Source organism: Monodelphis domestica, chromosome 1 (assembly GCF_027887165.1).
Source record: "Monodelphis domestica isolate mMonDom1 chromosome 1, mMonDom1.pri, whole genome shotgun sequence".
Taxonomy (NCBI): domain Eukaryota; kingdom Metazoa; phylum Chordata; class Mammalia; order Didelphimorphia; family Didelphidae; genus Monodelphis; species Monodelphis domestica.
Window position 1 is genome coordinate 176,457,629 of NC_077227.1, and position 18,850 is coordinate 176,476,478.

An 18,850-nucleotide genomic window follows, 5' to 3' on the forward strand; every position below is an offset into this window, starting at 1 on the left:
GTCTATTGTAGTTTCTTTCTTCTTTTTCTGTTGTTTGCTCATATTTACCCGTTCTTTACTCCCCATATTTGTCTGTGCTCTTGCTCCTCTCTTTTTTTTTTTTTGTTTTGGAGTTTTCTGTCAGTCTCCCCTCTTGGAGCTTTGACAGAAAATTTCTCCATGAAGTCTGTGGGGGAGGGGTGTTGGAGTTTGGGCTCCTCTGGAGACTTTTGATGGGATTAAGTTCATCTGGGTTGGGCTGGATGTGCTCTGAGGCCAAAACCTCCTGAAAGGCTGGAGCAATATGGAGGGTCTCCACCACTCTGACCAGGCTGCTTGCTCTGTGCTCCCTCTCCAGCTCCTTCCCCATCACCTGTGTTCAACTCTCTGAGCCTGGCACAGCCCTGCCTGCAAGGTACACCCTCCAGACAAGCACCTTTGCCCATCCAGAGATTCCCACTGCTGCTGGAGGCTTAGAGCTCTAGGTGGGGGGAGGGGTCCTGGGACCTTCCTTCCGCCTTCCCCTTAAACCCGAGTGTTCTAGAATTCTGGTTTTGGTAGGGCATACCTTTCAAATTGAGTCCAGCAGGAGGGTTCCTTGGCTCTGTCTTGTTGTTAGGTATGATTTTCAGTCCCCTAGGAGCATTTAGTTTGTAATCAGTAAGGAAGGGTATTCAGAGGTCTGAACTTTTGCTGCTTCTATGATGCCATCCTGACTCCAATCAAAATAAAATATATTTAAAAGAGCCTTTGAAATGCCATTTTAAGTATGCTATCTCCTTTTTTTTTGCCTTCCATTTCATCATTAGGTAACATCTCTGGATATTGTGTCAAGTGTACATTTGCAATTATATTATTTTTAATGAGTTTTATTGGTCTTTTGCATATATTTTAAAGTGATATTACATTAAAATACATAATATGTATGTATATTTTCTGCAGTATCTCTACCTCTTCCCCACCCAAAAAACAAAATATAACATATAACAAATAGTATTATTTTAAAGACAGAGACAGAGAAAGAAAGAGAAGAAAAAATCAGGATAACTAAACAAAACACAGAAAACATTTGAAAATATATGCAATGTATAAAATTTGTGGCTCTCTCACCTTTGAATAGAGTGAAATATCATCTCATCTTACTTCTTTTGAGCTAAACTTATTCTTTTTAAATTTTGCAACATTTATCTTGTGTGTGTGGTAGCTCTTCCCATTTACTTTGTTGTAGTGCTTGTATATATTGTTTTCTTGGTTTTGTTTTCTTAATTCTACATCATGATATAGATCTTTTCATACTTATCTACATTCATCATTTCTCACCACAGAATAATGCCCCATTCACTCACGTACCACAATTTAACCACTTTCCTATTTGAGACAACCGACTTTGTTTCAAATTCTTTGCTACCACAAAATATACCACTATAAATATTTTAATGTATATGGGAACTTTCTTCTCATCAATGATTTCCTCAGGGAATTTTTAGTGATTTACAAAGATTGTCTTTGGCTTTTCCCTTTCTCATATTTAATTAACTTGTCAGTTTTCATTTTTGTTTTATCTATTTGAATTTGTCAGTTGAATTATTTTTTTATGATTGCCCTACATTAACCTGCAATCTGTTATTGCATAATTAAAGCGAAGAATATCATTGACAAAAAGAAATATAAAATCCTTTCCTATAACTGGTAAAATCTGATTTCGGTTTTGGTATAATGTAGTACTGTAGCCTAAAAAAAGCATTACATCTTCACTGCAATTTGGGTATACTTGGGGTTTCCCATTTAATAGTCAGTAGCACCTGTACCAAAGTATATTCAGCAAGTATAGCATTAGTTATTTTTGTTTTGTTTTTGCTCTGATGTAGATTGCCTTCTAATGGTACCATGCCACAAGAAAGGCCACCACTTCAATGTCCTCCATGTGAAGCTAATTATCACAATGGTTTCAAATAGGGCCAGAATGCAACCCCAAACTGCCCCATCTATTTGTTATATTCATAGAAGCAACTGCATCCTACTGACCAAGGTGTTGACCCAATCAGTAGTATCATCAGAAATCAGTTGGCTATTGTTTCAGGATCCCTACCAAGCCTTCACAGTTTTATGGCAGTCTCAGGATCTTGGTAATATATACCACCCATCTAGAGTTCCCTTCCTTAGCCATTGTGCCCCAACCCACCTCCAATATAGGAACAATGAATTGGGCTATAGAAGAGGTTGTTTTACTGTTCTAGTTACTGTTTTTCTCAGGAACACTAAGAGTATGGCTACCTTAGAGAATAATTCAGCATCTGCAATGATCTATATAGTAATATGAACCTTATATACTTTTTTGTTAGGGGGAGAAGGGTAGGTTTGGTGCTGTACCAGATTAGCAAGATGTAGAAAGCAGAAATGACCTCATAGCTCCTGGAAATCCTTCATAGTAGCCTTCCATCAAATTTTTTTTGGCATCTACTCATATAGTCTAAAGCAGTACATAGTGGCCAGTTTACCAAAGTTGCTGTCTAAACAAGTGAAGAAAGGAATTTGCCTGGTCTCTTTTGTCTAAGTTAGGCAATCCCATACACTGAGTTACTGTCACTCTTAGGGGAGGGGGGAGAATGAGGTGATGAAGTCCCTGAGAGTCTATACACAAAGCAAGGAAATGAATACTCTCTTTATTAGAGTATTCTTACATTTAAAACAGCTGTCACCCCTAAAGGGTTGAGGCAATACCTCTTTTCTCTCTATGAAGATGGAAGCAGTCATGAAGTAACTGGGTTCATTTCAGAGGAGCCTCCTCCAAATAAGGAGGACGAGGCCAAAGAGGTCTTCATCCCTCTCCTGCCTGCACTGCTGTCATCTTCCTCAGGCCTTTCCTCACCCTGGCCCAGAGCAGGGTTCCTTCTCTTCCACTCCCTCCACATTCAGCTCTCTGATATGTGTTGCCTTCCTCCACTAGAATGTAAGCCTTTGAGAGCAGACAGTCTTTCTGTTCATATTTGTAGTCCCTAGTGCTTAATTATTTCTTATTGATTGATACTGTGAATAGCCTGTACACCTAAAAGAAAAGCTAACTACTTTTTGCTCACTTTCAGCTTTTTATTGTCAATTTGAATGAAAGGGAATTACCTTTTCTGCCTCAGTGCTGTTGGAGAAGAATCTCTGATGTGTCTACTTGTGCCATGTCAAAGTCAGCATCTTCCAAGGAATCCTGGTAGCTGTGGAAGATTTTAATTGAAGGCCTGAGCTTCTAGATGAAGGATAAGAGTTTAAAGAGCCATTTTGAAAAATGGGGCACACTTACAAATTTCATGGCCATGAGGGCTCCAAATATCACATATTCCTAGGACTTCAGTTTTATTCCCTATGCCACAGTGGTAGATGCAGCCATGAATGTAAAACCTCACAAAGTTGATTGCAGAGTTGTTAAACCAAAGAGAGGACTCTCAAAAGCCACATATCCACATAACTGAAAAAAAGATCTTTGTGGATGGCATTAGGGAAGATACTGAGGAGCATCAATTAAAAAGATTACTTTGAACCATATAGAAAAATTGAAGTGATTGAAATTGTGACTTGAAATAGAGATGTAAACTGAATAAATTGTTACTGCATCAATGACTGCTGTTCTCTGACTGGCTATGACTAAAGAGGGTTGTTAATGGGACCTGAGGCTGCTTATTTGTAATGGATTGTAGAAATGAGAAATGCTGAGTGGATGCTACCACACAGGGATGCTGGTACACAGGGATGCTGCCACACAGAAGACTATTCTGGATAGATACTGGGGAAACTCTGGGGTTTGCCTACTGATCCCTACTGATGACCGATTCTTCAGTTTATTTCCTGACCTCCTTCCTCCCTCACTCCCTCCCTTAACCAACCTCTACCTTTTGCCTCCCTCACCTTCCAAATCTTCTTGAAGCCTTTGCTTCTTCCCTCCCTCCTGAGTGAACTATAAAGATACTCCAGTTGCTTTCTCAGTCAGGGGGTTTATTGGGATAATAGGATGGGAAACTGAGGTAAGAGGGATGAGAATTTCCCCTAGACTATGGGGATAATTTTAGATAGTTTGAGGAAGTATTCTAGTCACAAACTGTGACTCTGAGACAGTTGGGAAAATGGAGAACAGCAGCCCTTTCAAAATCTTCTTTTCTTCTTCTTCACAAATTCAGTCTGGCTGGTCTCCCAAAAAAACAAATCAGTCTTACAAAAATCTTTCAGCCAGTTTCAAACCTCCAAGGAAAAGAGTGACTTCCAGTCAGAGACCAAGTCCAAAAGCCAAGTCAGCCTTCCACCCCCCCCCCCCCCCAGGGTCCTTTCAGCCAGCTTCAAACCTCCAAGGAAAAAAAGTGACTTCTAGTCAGAGACAAAGTCCAAAAGTCCAGTTTCTCCTCTCAGTGTGGCCAGCAAAAGCCCTCAATTGTCACCTGGGAACATTCCATTGGAATCTTCTCTTGATTGACAGCTGGGTCTTTAGCCTTGCATCTTGGTCCACAAGTCCTGCAAAACCTCTCTCTCATGTCTCTATCACAGACTGAAGTAGTGACAAAAAAAAAAAGTTGTTTTTGTTACTTTTGATGACCATGATTCTGTGGATAAGATTGTCATTCAAAAATACTGTATTATGAATGACCACAACTATTAAGTAAGGACAGCCTTTTCAAAACAAGAAATGGACAGTGTTCCTTCTAGTCCAAGAGGTTAAAATTGTTCTGTAAACTGTGGTGGTAGCTATTAAAAAAGTGGCTTTGGTGGAACTGATAACTTGGGTCTTGGGAGGAACTTCAATGGTCATGGTGGTTTTAGCAGCAGTCATGGTGGTGAAGGATATGATGGAAGTAGAGGTGGCTATTTTGGAAGTGGTAGAAGCTAAAATGACTTTAGGCAACTATAATAATCAATCCTCAAACTTTGGTCCTATGAAGGCAGGAAACTTTGGAGACAGAAGCTCTTATGCTAGGGGCTAATATTTTCCAAACTATGTAACCAAGATGGCTATAGTAGTTCCAATAGTAGTTGTTGTTGTTACAGCAGTGGCAGAAGATTTTAATTACTCTTAGCAAAAAAACTTAGCAAAAGAGGAAAGTCAAAAAAGTGACAAGAAAGCTATATATTACAACAGATTAATGAACTCATTCATATGTATTGTGTATGGGCAAAAAACAACCAAAACAAAAATACCAAGACTGTATTTGTGACTAATTGAATAACAGGTTATTTTAGTTTTTGTTCCATGGAAAGTATAAAGCATTCCAACAAAGAGTTTTAATGTAGATATTTTTTGGTACTCATGCTATTGTTAAATGTCACAGTTTGATGACACTGAAAAAAATGTGATTGGGGGGGGGGGGAATCAAATGACCAAAATAGCAATAATAAGGGTTTTAAAAATAAAAACAAGGAGATTACAGTCTGAGGGCAATACACAGCACTGGGGTGCAGGGATGCCCACAAGATGCAGGCGGGACAGGGTTTTAATATAATTTAACAAAGGAGTTTCATGGAAAGTATAGCCTTAAGAAGCTATTACAAAAGTTGTTTTCCATTACAACTAAAAGTCCATAGTGAAGGCTAGGGAGACTTGAGAGGGGCAGCAATAGGGAAGAGTTGTTTCACAAAACTAGCAGAGGCAGGAGAGATTGGGGAGTGGTAGTAACTGGTCAGAACAGTTGGCTTGAGACACAGTCAGTTTCATTTTTCTTTTTTCAAATTGGTTTCAATTGCCCTCAGGCAGTTCAAAGCTCTGGGATCTAAGCAAAGTCAGCAGCAACATTCAACATTGCCTATCAATCCCAATATCCCTCTGGGGAAGATTTACTTAAATATTGTCTGGCCTTATGTCTAGAGACTCCCCAAAGTGAGAAGTAGAAATATACTTATTGTATGATTTAAATCAAGTATGGGATAAATTTTCATTTCCATTAACAAAAGAAATATTTAACACATTATCTTCACAAGCATTCAATGACAGAAAAACAAAATATGTATTAGTAACTAAAATTCATTGGAGCATGAAGTAGTTTTCAGAACTGCCAAATAAACATTGTTACATTTCACTGTTCTGAACTATCCCTTCAAAGTCCACATCTACTGGTTATCTAGGCTAGGGCTTGGGCTCCTCCTTTTGTCAGTGATCATCTTCTTCAATGCAGAAATCTTCACTGACACCAGTTTCACCTACCAAATGGACCTAGACCTCTAGAAATCTCAAATCAACCAATCAATTAAATAAAAATTGTTTACCAAGTACTTGAACTTCAAGTCTTGACACAGATATTTTGAAGTTGATATTCAGTTTTCTCTATTCAGGGAAGAAATACAACACAGAAGAGACAAAGTCCCAGGCTCAAGTGTACTTCACTAAGCCCCAACACTATCTCTCTCATGGTAATAGTTGATACAGGAACTGCCAAGGTAGAGAAGGATCACCTTTCACAAGAAGTCCCAGAATTATATGACACCATTTGAGGAGTCAAAGGAAGTGAGAAGCAAGGCAGATCCACTCTCTTTTTTACAGGTCTATTGAGGAATCTTTGGATCACATGACTAACAAGATGGAGAACTAAATATTTTTGTTTGATTCTCCAACCTCTCAAAACTTCTTCAAAAATAGGAATTTCCCACAACAGATAAAGCAGTTTCAGCTGTCTCCATGGTTTAGTACACTAAGAATAGAGGTACATTTCCAATGAACTAACATCAAAGAAGGCTAATCCCTAAATCCTATCACTCAGCACTCCTCAAACTGTTCACCTTGCTCTGGTAGGAGTACATAAACTGACACACAGAAGTGCAAAAGAATTCAACTTTGTTCCATTCCTTTCCTCAGAGTGCTGTGTAAAACTAAAAGGCAGGAGATTTCTGACTGACTAATACATATTACTAAGACACAAAACTGAGGATCAGGGGAATCAAGGACAGGATGCCAAAGTGCATGTGAACCCACCAGGTCAGTCTAAAGCAAAGAATCCACAATACAGGTAGGGCCAGTTATATAACACCATCCCTCAAGAGGCAGAGACTGAAGTCAGTAAAATTTGAATTGACCTCTGTGTGGGAGGAAGATGAGATGGTTTTAAGGTCCAGACTCCAGGGAAATTGTAATCACCTGGGAAAGCATTCAAAAGTGAGCAGTGAGGGAATATAAGGAAAAGACATCTTTGAAGGAAGAAAACTCAGTTAAATTCAATTAAAGATCTTCAGTATAAGTAGATAAACCAACAAGGGACAATATTAGTAACAGAAGAGAATATGACCTCCAAGTCAGCTAAAAGAGCCCAGAAATTTATGAAAATTTTCAAAATAAAGGAAATAAGAGAAAGGACCCTAAGGATTCTCAAGAGACCATGGAACAAAAGCAGGATGTTCCCAAATGATTTAAAAGAGAAATGGAGTTGTGAAAACAAAATTTATGGCCTGCATAGCAGAAATAAGTAGCAGAAAAGAAAAACTAGGAATGCACTGCAACAATTCTTACCAAAGATACAAAAGGGGAAATAACTTATTAAGAATAAAAATATATAGAAATAAAGAACATTAGAGAAGAAGAAAAAGGAAAAAAATGTATCAGTAAACCATTCATCTCAAAGACAGGATATGTTTAGGGTGCCAGTTCTATGTATTGACTCCTTCTTGGTGTCTTTCTTTCCCAACAGGGATTTTTCCCTAAAGAAAGACTGGAATCATATATGTTCTCCTTAAAGTCAGATAGCTCCTCTCCCAAACTCTGGACAATTCTACTCCCCAAATCCACCAAAGAGGAGAGTCTTATACAAATGAGCTTGAGCACTGGATTGAATATATATTCCTCCTCAGTTACCTGTTCTTGCTTCCATCTTCTATAAATAATCTTTAAAAAATTTAACCCTTACCTACTGTCTTAGAATTAATAATAAGCCTTTTAAAAAATACTGATAAGTCAGAGCAGCTAAGAAGCTCAGTGCATTAAGAGATGGAATATCTGAGTTCAAATCTGGTCTCAGAGATTTTCTACCTATGTGACCCTGGACAAGCCATTTGACCCCAACTGCCTAGTTCTTACCACTCTTCTGCCTTAGAATCAATATTTATTATTAAATCTAGGACAGAAGGTATAAGTTGGTCAATAAATTTCTTGGGGATCCACATAGGTATTTTTAGGCCAGAGATTTGTTAGTCATGAGACCGAATCCCAAAATCTGAAAGTTTTGAAAAAAAATTATTTGGTCATTTGGGAGAGACAGAGACAGAGAGAACAAGAAAGAAGGTGTGGCTCTTTCCACAAGCATTTATGAGATTATAGTTTGTAGAATTCAGACAAAGGTTTAAGAACATTTGCCTGATTGCTCTTGTGTAGGCAGTTGCTATTTTTCCTCTGTTTTGGAAGAGGACCAATGCTATCACAGAATAATATCTTGTCTTGTTTGTGAAGTTCAGTGAAACAGAGTTGCACAAAGTCATCAGCCTCACTCTCTTTTCCAGTCACCCAAGACCAGTGGCAAGACAAAATGCAGGATGAATGGTAAAAGCTGGGATGCAATGGATGACCTTGGCTCTTACTGATGCCTGACCAAGCTCTTGGCACTCCACAGTGCCTGCTTCAGCCACCTTCATGGCCATTGGAACAAATTGTCATCTATTTGTTCCACCCAGGAAAGTCTTCACATGCTTGGGGTAGGCATCTTCCTAACTCACTGATGAGTTTGAGGTCTTTTGTTTACCCTCACCCTGGTTTATCCCATCTGCTTAGATGGGTTTAATAGGGTGTGGCCACTGTGCATGCTATAGCTTCTTGGAGCCACAGGTGAGAGTTGGATTATGAGTAAATATCAAAGGTGAATGAGCATGAGCAGCTAGGTGGCTCAGTGGATAGAGAGCCATATCTAGAGATAAGAAGTCCTGGGTTCAAATTTAGCCTCAGACATTTCCTAGATATGTGATCCTGGGTAAGTTACTTAACACCAAATACCTGGTCCTTTCTGTTCTTCTGTCTTGGAATCAGTACTTGGTATCAATTCTAAGACAGAAGGTAGGATGTTTTGGGTTTTTTTTTAATGGTGAATAAGCAGCAAGCCTTCACACTAGAGGTGCTAGTCCTCCTTGCACACCCCTGCAAGAAGTAGGTAGTCTCCAAGAGAAGACATCAATCAGGAAGTCAATCTATTATAGTGAACCCAAATCACAATTAGGTAGAACTCAAAACAAACAATAGGTAGAACCTAAGCACCTCTGGCTTCCCTGGAGCATCTCTGAGATCAGTCTGACCTCTTCAAGAGACTTTTGGGTTGGACAATTTTCTTGCCATATAAAGCTAGATTCAATAATATTAATAAAAAGCTTTCTGAACAATATAATAATATATTTCCCCATTGGTTCTTAACCTTTTTTGTATTATAGACCTCTTTGGTAATCTGTATATTAATGTTTTTAAATACATAAAATACATGGAACTACAAAGGAAATTTATTATATTGAATTATATTGAAATATAGTTTTAAAAAATTATAATATTGATCCCAAGTTAAGAAGGATTACTTTAAGGAAAAGTTTCTTTTCTTCCTCTTAGAAATAATCAGTCAACAAGCAATCATTCAGCACTTACTATGTGTACTGTACTGAGTGCTGAGGATATAAAAAAAGCAAAAGCATTATTGACCTAAAAGAATTTTCATTTTAATGGTGGAAGTGGCATATATGTTAAAAAGACAAACAAAAGGATAAATAGAGAAGAGATGAAAGATCACCTTAGAGAGGATAGAATCTAAGGGAACGGAAAGAGGAGCAGACCAGGAAAGGCCTCCTGGAGGATATGATGCTTGAGATGAATCTGAAAACAAGCCAAGGAATCCAAAAATCAGAGTATTGGAGAAAAATATTCCAGGCATAGGAAGCAGCGAGCACAAAGGTACAAAGGAAGATGGGCTGTTGTACGTGAGAACAAGTAGGTCAATGTAATTAGATTGTGTCATCCTAGATTATGTCTAGATCAATATGGTTGGATTGTGTCATCCTATTTTGTGTCTAGGATAACAGAATCAAACTTGACTCTGACCTACTTAACTAAACTAGAATGTCTACTTCTTTTGTTTTTAATCCTTTACCTTCTATCTTAAAATCAGTATCCTGTATTGGTTCCAAGGCAGAAAAGTGGTAAGGGCTAGGCAAGGAGGGTTAAGTGATTTGCCCAGAGTCACACAGCTAGGAAGTATCTGAGGTAAATTTTGAACCCAGGACCTTCCATCTCTGGGACTGGCTCTCAATCCACCAAGCCACACAGTTGCCCCCAGGATATATAATTCTTAAACAATTTTTTACTGAGTCTTGGAACCCTTTATTCTAGCTGAGGAAACAGCAAGTACTTTATGCATCTCTAACTTGATACCCACAACCCTGTGAGGTAGATACTATTATTACCCTCATGTAACAGATAAGGAAATTGAGGCTGAGAGCCACTAAGTGATTACTATACACCAAAGCTTGATTTATTATTTTGCTTATTGTCTAGTCTTTAAGAAAAAAAAAACAAACAACCTTTATCTTCTATTTTAGAATTAATACTGTGTATTGGCTCCAAGGCAGAAGAGTGGTAAGGGCTAGGCAATGGGGGTTAAGTGACTTGCCCAGGGTTATACAGCTAAGAAGTGTCTGAAATCAAATTTGAACCCAGGACCTCCCATTTCTAGGTTTGGATCTCAATCCACTGAATCATCTAGCTATCCCTAATTGTCTAGTCTTTAAAAAGTGACCTATAAAATGTGAATAATGCAGATTAAACTTTAAAATGTGCAAATATTTTTTCCAGAGAGTTGATGGTTAAACAGTATGACACTGTATATATACAAGTGTGTGTACTGCTAGATTCCAATTAGTTCAAATAATGATTCCCATAAAGTAGTCACTATCTTCAAATTCATGCTGTATGTTTCCATTGGACTGGAAGTAATTATTGTATTTTACATAATTAAAATTTCAATAGCATGATCTTTTTCAGAAAAACTGCTAACTATATCTAGCCCTTCATAAACACTTAAAATTGAGATTTTTCAATTCAAGCAGGAGACTTGACAGTTATTCTATTAAATTTCTTTTGCTATTTTTTCTTTTAGATTCAGCCCAATGTTCTAGCCTGTCAAGATTTTTATGGATCCAGACTCAGTCATACAGTGTGTTAGTTATCTCTCCCAGTGTTGCATCATCTACAAACTGATTATGCTTCTCCTTGGCATAGGAACTGTACTTCATCTCTCCCAGAGGCTCGTTTTAATCCTCACCTCTTCTCTCCAGAAATCTTGGTCTAAGAAGTTTAATTTTTGTTTTGTTTTGTTGTTGTTGTTGAGACTCTGTAATATAAGTTTTTGTGTCAGTAGGGGCAGCTAAATGGCTCAGTGGATAGAAAATAGAGACAGGAAGAGGTCCTGGGTTCAACTCTAGCCTCAGACACTTCCTAGATGTATGACCTAGGGCAATTCACTTTACCCCAATCATTTTACTCTTACCCCTCTTCTGCCTTGGAACAGATACTTAGTATCAATTCTAAAACTATAGGTAAGGATTAGGTTTTTTTTTTTTAAGTTTATTGTGCTAAGAAGATTTACGTTAAATGCTTAATAAATAATTTTTTATTCAAAAAAGAATATTTGCAAATAACACCATTTCACACTTGCCTAATTCATTGCCTTTGTGCCTCATATTGGTTCATAGCTTAGTAAAACATAAATTATAGTGGGACTGTCTTTTAAAAAAAAAAAAAACCTTTACCTTCTGTCTTAGAATGATTACTGTGTATTGGTTCTAAAGCAGAAGAGTGGTAAGGGCTAGGCAATGTGGGTTAAGTGACTTGCCCAGGGTCACACAGGTAGGAAGTGTCTGGGGCCAAATTTGAACCCAGGACCTCCTATCTCTGGGCCTGGTCTCAATCCACCGAGTCACCCAGTTGCCCCCCTGGGACTGTCTTCTTAAAACTCTTCCTTTTGATCTTCTTATTACTTTAGGACTTCCTTTTGTTTATGCCTTCGTTTTAAAGAAGTTCAGTTTTAAGGAGCAATATGGTATAAAGGATATAAGAAAAACCTGAATTCACAAGAGAGCTATTTATGTGATGACCACAATAAAACAACAGTGAAAGACTTCAGAACTCAGATCAATACAGTAACAGATGGCGACTTCAGAAATCTAATACTGAAGCTGTCTCTTGCCTCTTGACAGAGAGCTGGTGAACTGCAGCCACACGATGTGCTGATTTGTTTTCTTTGGTTATCCTATTTTTTGTTACAAAGTGGGATTTTATTTGGGGGCATAAAGCCATTAGAAAGTTATTATATAAAAAAGAGCAGTAACAAAAACTTTTTTTTCCAAATAAAAATAAAATGCTGAAAATAAAAATAAAATAAAACTTTTTTTTTTAATATAGGGAAAAGAAGGGGGCAGCTAGGTGGCTCAGTGGATTGAAAGCCAAGAAAAAAGGAATGAGATTTTGGTCTATTTGGCTCTGAAAAGTAGAAACAGGAACAATGGGGAGAGGTATCAGAAAGGGGAAATGAGTCTTAATGTCAGGAAAAAATTCCTGAAGAGAAGAGCTATCCCAAAGTTGAACAGGCTGCCTGGGAGATAGGGGATTCCCATCACTGGAGGTCTTCGGGCAAAATCTGTGTAACCATTTATTGGTAATGTTAAATGGAACAATTAAAGGGGGAAAAGCAATGAACCAGAAATCACTTCTCATTTTAAATTTTGCAACTCAGGGCAGCAAGGTAGCACAATGGATAGAGAGTCAATCTGGAGACTGGAGGTTCTGGGTTCAAATGTAATCTCAGACATTTCCTAGTTGTGTGACTCTGGGCAAGTCACTTAACCCCAGTTGCCTAACTTTTATCACTCTTCTGCCTTGGAACAAATAGTCTCAATTCTAAGACAGAAGGCAAGGGTTTAAAATTTTTTTTTTTAATCTACAACTTAGTAATTATAAAGCATGGAGTCCATCATTTTATACACGAAAAGAATAAGGCCCACAAAGCTGAAAGTGATAGACAACAAAGAGAAGAGCCATGATTGCTCATTCCCACCTTCTCCCAGCTTTCCCACCTTCTCTTTGAACAGGAAGAAATGCCCTCACAAGCAAGAATAGTATATTAGGCAATCAATGACATAATAAAATTTCCCAGATCAATTTCATTTCTCATTTTCTGAGTCCATAAGTCTAAGAAGTTGCCTGGGAATCAAATGAAGATTTGTTCTGCTTAGAGAAAACCTTAAACAGATTGGCCTAAACATCTTAGTGCAGTTTTAGGCTTTAATAACTGAAAATTTCATAAGGTTTCTGGGACACGCTGCATACTATAGACCAATTTGGGGGTTACTGGCCTCTTTGGGATAGTTTCACAGATGTGTTGCCTGGAAAGAGAAGAGGTAAAATTCTCACACTTCAGAAACAATATAGGGCTAACTTCCCTCATGCACACCCAACCTCTGGCTCCCATCAGACCTGTCCATGGATACTTTAGCTGGACTCTGGGAAAAATCTTTTCTGTCCATCTACCTCCAGCCTCTCAAACCATTACCAAATATAACACCTTTACAGTAAAACTTTGTCAAAACTAATTGCATTTCTTGGCCAAAACAAGGAGAGGAAACTTTTAGTCCCAGTGTTGGAAAAAGTAACAGCTAAGAGATTTGGGATGAGGCTGTGTCCTTGTTATCACTGTGTTATAATGAATCTCTGGGGAGCCCATCCCCATCAACCAAGAAAGGGGAAGAGAATGCTGGAAGGGTCAAACTTAGCTTGTGTACTTCACTGTTCCCATGGAAACAAAGTACTATCCCAAAGACTACTGTGGAGGTATTTCCTCCACAGAGAGACTGCCAACTTCACATATATCTCACCCACAGAGCCCTTTGTGCACACTTCCCCCCCTAAATGTACAGGAGCCCTCAGGGCCCACCTAAGGATAAGCTAAATGAGCCTCCATCATTCAAAGTTGCCCTTGTGGCCCAGGAGAGAAGGAAGGATTTGTTCCCAATAATGAACAAGTTGGATCTTCCTGTCCAATATCATATAAAATTTCTTCTCTGGAACAGCAAGAAGGTACTTAGAGGAAGAGACGAAGAGATGATGTTCTGATGGATCTGGCTGACAGGAGGGATCCAGAGACTGTATTTTCTTAGCCAGGAAGTTATTTGTGGCATATAATTATAGTTAGCTGGCCATGCATGAAACTGAAGGTGGTAGAGTTAGAAATGAAACCATTTGAGAGACATGTAAAACTAAATATAAGGGGGGAAAGACACAAGGTGATTTTGTTTAGCTTCTGGAGTTGGCAATAAGAACCAGATGTCTCCTTAAACCCTGTGAGCAAGATTCTTAATACTACTAGTAATAGAAGGAGCCCAGAAGTGACCTGAGTATTTGCCCAGTGACATATAGGTTAACTTGAATTTTATGTACGTTTTTAGGGGGATAGGGAGAAGAACAGAGGTTACCTTAGAGTAGCCTCAGAAAATTTGTCTTGTAGACTGGAATCTATTAAGACATCCAGCCTGACCTGGGAGTCAGGAAGTCCCAATCCTGTCTCAGATATTTATTACCTGTATGACCCTAGGCAAGTTACTTAACCTTTGTCTACCTCATTTTCCTCATCTATCGAATAAGGCTAATTACTGTCCCTACATGCCAAGGTTGTTGCGAGGATAAAATATAACAATTTTTAAGTGTTTAGCACATTTTAAAACACTATATAAATTTTAGTTATCATCATTGTTTTTATTACAGTGGAAACATGGGAATTTGTTGATTATAAAGAGAATCTGTATGGACTGCTCTGTTAAAGCTGTTCAACCCTATCTATGTACCATGTCATAGTCACAATTGAAAAACCCCAAAATTCTGAAAGCATCAGGTTTGAGCAAAATCTTTAAGTATCTTTACCCAAAGAAAGAAAAATCACAGCCCCTCCGTATCTAATTGGACCACATAGACACAGAAGAAAACATGCCATAAGGCATTATGGGGCAAGGGTACCCAGGCAGAGTATCTCAGAGGAGCCTCCATAGCCTGAACACTCCAGTCAACTCTACATGGAGTCCAAGCTACATTTTTAGAATGAGGGAAGAGAAGGATTTCCTCTCTTTCAGCAACAACCCATTGAGCACCAGAGCACCAGAGCACCAGACCCCCTGCACCTGCTAGATTTTTTCACCTCTAGTCCAGTCAGAGTCCTGGAAAAATGGAAGAATGTCAAGGATTTCTAGGATGTTGAATCTCTCCTTCACGGTCAGGTGAGCTCTCGCAAAGCTGTTTCTTCATGACTTTGGTTTCATCAATTTGATTTTTGAATAAGATGAGAATTAACCTGATTATCAACTGGCCTGAGCATGTATTCTGGACCAATGTAAAGTGCTGAGATGTTATCATTATTGTTATTGCGAATGTAAGAATGAAAAAAAAAATCTATTATATATTTACTGTGTCCCTCTTGGATCAGCCCATTCTCTTGAGTGTTTTTCTCCCCAAGACCCCAGGATACTGATTTGCATTTAGCTTATGCTCTTGCATGAACCTAAAGCCTGTTTGAAAGCAATAATCAAATCAAATCCAGATTCTCTTACTTGTGTACTTTTGTCTCTTCTGAAGTGTCTTATTCAGGATGTAACCTTAATTAATTCATCTGACCACTTCTCTAGTTTATTCTAGAGATAATAAATTTACTACTGTAGAAAATCTAGGATCCCTTCTAACAGGGTGGCTTCAACCTTAAACTTAATGATTAAAGATGTCAGATCTGCCATTAAAATCATTAACCAATATTGTTCCTAGAATAATGAAATAAGAAATTTAAATTTTATTTTCTCTGAAAGAGACATAAAAAATCTTTTGACTATTACTCCCTTGGTACTATTTATTGGTTTTAATTGTTTCAGTCATGTCTGACCCTTTGTGATCCCATTAGGTTGTTTTTTTTTGTTTGTTTGTTTGCTTGTTTTGTTTTGTTTTTGGCAGAGATAATGGAATGGTTTGCTCTTCCAGCTCGATTTACAGATGAGGCAATTGAGGCAAACAGGGTTAAGTGACTTGCCCAAGGTCACATAGCTGAAAGTGTTTAAGGACAGATTTTACCTTGGGAAGATGTCTTCTTTCATGCCCATTATTTCCCTGGTATAATTATTGTTCATTATTTACATAATGTGCTTAGAATTTTAGGTAATAGAAATAATATACAAATGACATGATCTCCAAATACATTGTATGCCAATCACAAAACATCATACAAACATGCAATGGACAAAATATCATTCTCTTTTGCAACTGCTTGCTGGTTGGTCTGCCTACAATTTTCACCCCAATCAGGCAACCCTCTACTTAGTTTGTCAGAATGATCTTTGAAAATAGCCCATCTAACCATGTCTCCTTCATTCTCAATACATTCCCATAACTCCTTCTAAGATCAAGAATAAAGTCCTCTGTCTAGCATTCAAAGCCCTTACTAAACTAACCCACCTTCTCCATCTTCCTAGGTTTCTTATACCTTATACTACCACCAACACTCACACACAGTCACTATGACCCAGTAACACTGGCCTCCTTGCTGTTCCTCAAACAAGACACTCAGTCTCCTGACTAGGGACATTTTCATATCTGCCATGTTTGGAAAGCTCTCCCTCCTCATCAGCCCACTGACTTTTTTGGCTTTCTTCAAGTCTCAGGAAAAAAAAAAATCCTATCTTCTACAGGAAGCCTTTTCTAATTCCTCTAAATTCTAATGCCTTCCTTCTACTGATTATTTCAAATGTATCCTGTATATAGTTTATTTGCATGTAGTTGTCTGCATGTTTCTCCCCCATTAGACTGTAATTTCCTTAAGAGCATGGCTCATATTTTACCTTGCTTTGATTCCCTGGTGCTTAGCACAGTGCCTGGAATATTGTAGGTGCTAAATAAATCCTTATGGACTAATAGACTTGTGCCCAATTATTTTCTTCTTTTGGTTTTATTTATAACATACATAGAATTGTGTCTTTCACATTAAATTTTTTATTTTATTATCATTATTATGATTATTGTATTTAATAGAGATAGCAAGTATCAATAATAGATAGAAAAGTTAGATAGGCAATCCTTCCCAACTCTTCATAAATATCCTATGATAGATAAGATTTGGAGAGGGAAATGTTATCATGGAATTAAGAAAGAATTCCTGCAGCATGAAGGAACAAGGAAAAGATGATCTAGTAGGTTGAGATAAAAGAAAAGAACAAAAGTTGTTAAGAATACATTTTTATAAGGAATTTTAAAAGTACCCCTCAAAGTGAATTCATTTTGATTAGGAAGTGAGGGGCTTATAACTAAGGAAATTGATAAGGGTTTTGCCTACAAATTTTTCACTTGTGACTCATACTTTATTACTAATATTAATATTGCTCCACTTGACAACCCAAATCAATGTTGATACTCACTCCAAGGTCCAACCAAAGGGTTCCCAATCAAGGAAAGTGTCTATGAATGCCACAGATCTGATGAGAGGTCCGGGAAATGGTAGAGATGAAAACTGAGGTGAGGGTATCACTATATACAAAAATAATGAAATTCTTCAAAACACTTCCAAAAATTTTTAAAGTTGCATTTATCTTCTATTCCATTCAATTCTAGACCAAATATCATCCTAGAGCCTCACAATTCCCCTTACTAATGTCCTGTCTCTCTAGCTACAGCATGGAACATGGGAAACAATAGCACTACTGTCACTGAGATCATTCTTCTGGGACTCACAGATGCTTGTGAATTCCAGATGCCAATCTTCGTGGGGCTCCTCCTGACCTACCTTATCATACTGCTAGGGAATCTCCTTATCATTGTTGTCACCCTGATGGATCATCGTCTATACACTCCCATGTACTACTTCCTCAGAAACTTTGCTGTTCTGGAGATCTGGTTCACTTCTGTCATCTTTCCCAAGATGCTGAACAACATCCTAACAGGCAATAAGACCATCTCCTTGGTAGGATGTTTCCTGCAGGGTTTTCTTTACTTCTTCCTAGGAACTACAGAATTCCTCCTCCTGGCCGTGATGTCCTTTGATCGATATGTAGCAATCTGTAATCCTTTACGCTATGCTACCATCATGAGCAAAAGGGTCTGTGTGCAGCTGGTGCTGTCTTCATGGTTGGGAGGTTTCCTTCTCATCGTTATACCCAGTGGCATCACATTTCAGCAGCCTTTCTGTGGTCCTAATGTCATCAATCATTTTTTCTGTGACAATTTCCCATTGCTAGAACTAGTCTGTGCAGATACAAGCCTGGTGGAACTGATGGGCTTTGTTGTAGCCAATATCAGTCTGTTGGGGACCCTATCTGTGACTGCCCCCTGTTATGGTCACATCCTCTACACAATCCTGCGCATCCCCTCAGCCAAGGAGAGGCAGAAAGCCTTTTCCACTTGCTCCTCCCACATCATTGTAGTATCTCTCTTCTATGGAAGCTGCATCTTTATGTATGTCAGGGCAGGTAAGGGCAGTGAGGGAGAGAACCTGAACAAAGTGGTGGCCCTCCTCATCACTGTAGTGACCCCAATGCTCAACCCTTTCATCTACACTCTGAGGAACAAACAGGTGAAACTGGTGATTAGGGAGAAGGTTGGAAAATGGATCTCCCAGGCCTGATCTAGAGAGAGCTGAGAAAGTTCCCTACAACTGTCTAAGCCTCAGAAGGTTCTGCAAAAGATTGTTTTCACTAACAACCTACATATTTTTGTTTTATTTTCTTTATCTAGCCCAGCTGCTAGATGAAGCTACTCTCAATGTAATGCTCTGAACTCTTCCCATAGATGCCAAACCTCAAAGGTCCTGCCCTTCTCACCTTCTGGGAACTTCAAAATTTGTTAGATTAATCTAGATATGTGGCAGAGAGCACAGGG

The 18,850-nt window shown here is 38.4% G+C and overlaps 1 protein-coding gene and 1 pseudogene across 1 annotated transcript; both read left to right on the forward strand.

Moving 5' to 3' along the window:
* Positions 1 to 3,058: 3,058 nt before the first annotated feature.
* Positions 3,059 to 4,937, forward strand: LOC100618847 (heterogeneous nuclear ribonucleoprotein A1-like; annotated as a pseudogene).
* A 12,720-nt stretch (positions 4,938 to 17,657) lies between these two features.
* LOC100030289 (olfactory receptor 49-like) lies at positions 17,658 to 18,596 on the forward strand. Its single transcript, XM_001379799.5, has one exon. It carries the CDS (start codon positions 17,658 to 17,660, stop codon positions 18,594 to 18,596), a length of 939 nt encoding a protein of 312 aa, XP_001379836.2.
* The last annotated feature ends 254 nt before the right edge of the window (positions 18,597 to 18,850 follow it).

Excerpts from the sequence above, each read along its gene's own strand:
- LOC100030289 (XM_001379799.5), top strand. The coding sequence starts at position 17,658 with ATGGGAAACAATAGCACTACTGTCACTGAGATCATTCTTCTGGGACTC.